The following is a 3,374-nucleotide window of genomic DNA, read 5'->3' on the forward strand; positions in this document are numbered from 1 at the left end:
GATTCTGTGATTCTGTGAAAGCTTTCTGCATTTTGTGATTTGCACAGTGGAGAATACTACTAGTGCTCAAGAAATCACATAAGATATCGACTCATTTTTGGCTTACACTTATGAAAATAAATGGCAATTTTCATTAGGAATGCATATGGTCTTTAGAAAAGTTGTGACCAGAATAAAAATTAATCTATTTTTTAAATCTATTTCATTTGATTCACTGCTTTTAGTGTTAGATTCTAAAACCAGCTTGTGTTTTCATGATTTTCCCTTTAGTACTTATGTTAATTTGTTTTGATTCATGCTTGTAAGCACTGCTTATGGGGGCAGTGCTTACTAATTACACAGTCATTKTAGTTTTGTTGAACATTTGCTAATACATTAGATGTCTGGTTCCCTTTATAGTGTTTTCCTGCTCCTGTGGGTGCGGTTGCAGATTAAAGATCTCTGTGTGATCTTAATTAAATTACAAAATATTGACTCCTTGTTAAATTAGAAGAATAATGGCTATCAAAGAGCATGCAAGTGTTCTAAGCTGGTGCAGCAGGGCTGGCTCGACTTTCATTTCTGTGGCAGCTTCACAAATTCTTCAAGAGTAATTATTTTTGACTCAGTGGGCCTGGGAGACCAAACAATTTGAAGGTGGAGGGGAAAAGGGAATGCTGTGATTTCAAAGCAGACTCTGCAGTTTAGAGCGTGCGATTTTCCTGCTAGAGTGGAGAGATCCAGTGGTTATCGAGAACGGGGTATCTTACCATGGTTTATGAGTATGGCCTGTCAGTGTTGCAGTGGGAAGGCATGTGGTGGGTTCAGGCTTGCTGTCGGGCACCTACCAGGGCTGCCAGGAGAAATGGAGCAAGGAAACCCCGCTTGTGACAGGACTGGTCTTGCCTTCAATGTACTGCCCAGCATGGTCTGACCAGTCTTTGCGAAAGAAAACCAAGCCGGCTCACAGCATCATGGGGATGAGCCTGGGCAGGAGATACCTCCTGAGTTTTCCCTGTGTTGATCCCATTTCAAGCGTGCCAGCTCTGCTCCATTTCAAACTGGCAGTTCAAGGTTATAAGCAGGAGCAGGAGAGAAAGCGGTACTGGTGAATGGAGGAGGGAGCCTGCAGCTTTCAACGCTGCATCCTCCCAGAGGGTCCTGGGGGGCTCAGAAGGCCTCTACTGATCTTGAGGTCAGACAGTATGAGTGAACAGGATGGAAAGGACCAAATAGGAAGCAACCTTCAGAAGATCCCTGTGCCACAGACGCAAGACAGAGAACTCCCAATTTACTCATCCAAATCCCCCAATTTAGTCATCAAAGTAGTGCAAGAAGTAAAGGGTTTCAAATGATTTGGAAGGTGAGCAGGAGGAAGACTATATACATACCTGACACACAAGTGCAACAGCAGCACAAGGCCCTGCTGGTCAATAGTTAAAACTCCAGAGTGAACTGGGCTTGTTCCAGGGGCAACTGCATGTTAAACTGTAAGTCTATCATATACTGTATACAGAACATGCAGAAGAGCTGCAGGCTGCCAAACCAACCCTGGCATGTTCAAATGGTATCTGAACTACCTTTACTCTTCCTGTGATCAGCCCTTTCTGATTAATGAGTGGCAAATGGTATATAACAGATTCATAAAATTCTTAATGTGACATGAAAGAAAATTAAATAAGCTATTAATTACAGCAATAGCCTAATGGTATATTATTGAAAATGAAAGACAAGTGGACTGTTTTAAGTGGCCCTGCTTACCCTTAGTGTTGTAGACTGCTTGTAGAATTAGGAAGGTCTCAAAAACCACAGATGGCATTCCGGTGACTTAGTCAAACAGCAAAGTAGAGAACCAGAGTGCAAAGGGATTGTCATTCCTTCTGCCCTTTCCCAAAGCTAATGTTAACACAGACCTTTACCCCAAAATCAGTCAGCAAAATAAGTCAGTAAAATGAGAATAACAGGGAGAGGTCGCCCCAGATGGCCTGGAGACAACTCAAGTAACACCAAGCATCCTGATGAGGAATGTAAATCTCACTCACTTCTGCACCAAGAGATGGTCAGGCAGAGTATTAGTATACCACAGCACATCTGCCTGCCCAGCACCCTTCTACCTGAAAGAAGCAGGCAAAGACATGTTTAACAAAATCAGGTTTCTTTCCTTTCCATTCCAGTGCTCAGGAAGATGTGCATCTTTGACACTATCTGCTGCATGTTTTCATGCCCATAATCATTTCATGGACCTTCATATTGAGGGCTCCTCCATGGACACCCTTCTTGCCCATGAGGAAGATCAGAGCTCTGGGGGTCCTGCCGATACAGATGGATCTGCTGTCTCCACCTTTGGTTCTGATATCCATCATGTCATCTTCTTCTACCAGTAGGTTGTCACGAATCACACTGCACTTTTTACCAGCTATGGTGATGCCGGTTTGCAGGAACGCTTTCCTATCCTGGCCAGTGATCAAGCCCACTTCTTGAGGTGAGATGGCTGCGAGCAGCCCTCCTGGCTTGGATGCCCACACGCACTTGTTGTCAGAGTGGCCCACGATAGCTACGTCTTCGACATTCCTGTCCTTCAGGATGCAGTCAATGTAGTTCTTCCAGTCCCCCATCCTGGCCAGGCCTCTACACTAAGGTCCCACGCTGAACTCTGTCTTCTGGCTGCTGGGACTCAGCTCTTGGCGAACCGATCCTAGAAGTTTCAATGTGAGTGTCTGACTGTGGATCCCGGCAATCTGAGCTGGGGATTCAGGAGAAATCAGCAGACATGGCTCTTGCTTTGCTGGTCAAGAGAGATGTGTGCGTGGGAAGCAGGTGCGGCGAGCGTGCCGGCAGTTGCTAGGCGTTTCTCAGCGATTCCAGCAGCAGCTGGCAGGACCCCTTCCATTATGATGGCGTATTTGCCTTAAAGCGCGATAGCCTGCCAAGGGACTTTCTCTTGCCACGGAGCGACTTGCACATGACTTTCCATTAGGGCCTCCAAACCACAGGGAAGCTTTTGGAAGGGGTCTCACAAGTCTGGTAGCAGGCAGTTTGTGCAGACAGATGTCCAGGCAGGGCCAAAACGCGCAGGACCCGCCAGCCCAACCTCAGGATCTGAGGTTTACTTGCCACCACGCCAGCTGCTTAACTTGGCCCACCTCGAACTCTCCCCGTTTCCTCTTAGCTGAGCCAGTGTTTCATTTACTCTCATATTTCTACACTGCTCATTCTTTTTTCCGGAATGCCGCTTTAAAACCAGTCTGAACGCTAAGAGAGGCACTTGCAGCCTGCGCCCGCCCGAGGCACTTGCAGCCTGCGCCCGCCCGAGCCGCAGAGGGACGCCGCAGAGGGACGCCCCACACTCGCGCTTTTACTCCGCCTCTTGCCCCGCGCGCCCGCTGACCTTTCCC

The 3,374-nt window shown here is 47.2% G+C and overlaps 1 protein-coding gene across 1 annotated transcript; it reads right to left on the reverse strand.

Annotated features, from left to right (window-relative positions):
• Window positions 1-2,180: 2,180 nt before the first annotated feature.
• On the reverse strand, window positions 2,181-2,611 carry PFN3 (profilin 3). Its single transcript, XM_026066560.1, has one exon. The coding sequence runs from the start codon at window positions 2,592-2,594 to the stop codon at window positions 2,181-2,183; it is 414 nt and encodes a 137-aa protein (XP_025922345.1). The 5' UTR covers window positions 2,595-2,611.
• Window positions 2,612-3,374: the final 763 nt, after the last annotated feature.

Source organism: Apteryx rowi, unplaced genomic scaffold (genome assembly GCF_003343035.1).
Source record: "Apteryx rowi isolate R43461 unplaced genomic scaffold, aptRow1 scaffold_243, whole genome shotgun sequence".
Taxonomy (NCBI): Eukaryota; Metazoa; Chordata; class Aves; order Apterygiformes; family Apterygidae; genus Apteryx; species Apteryx rowi.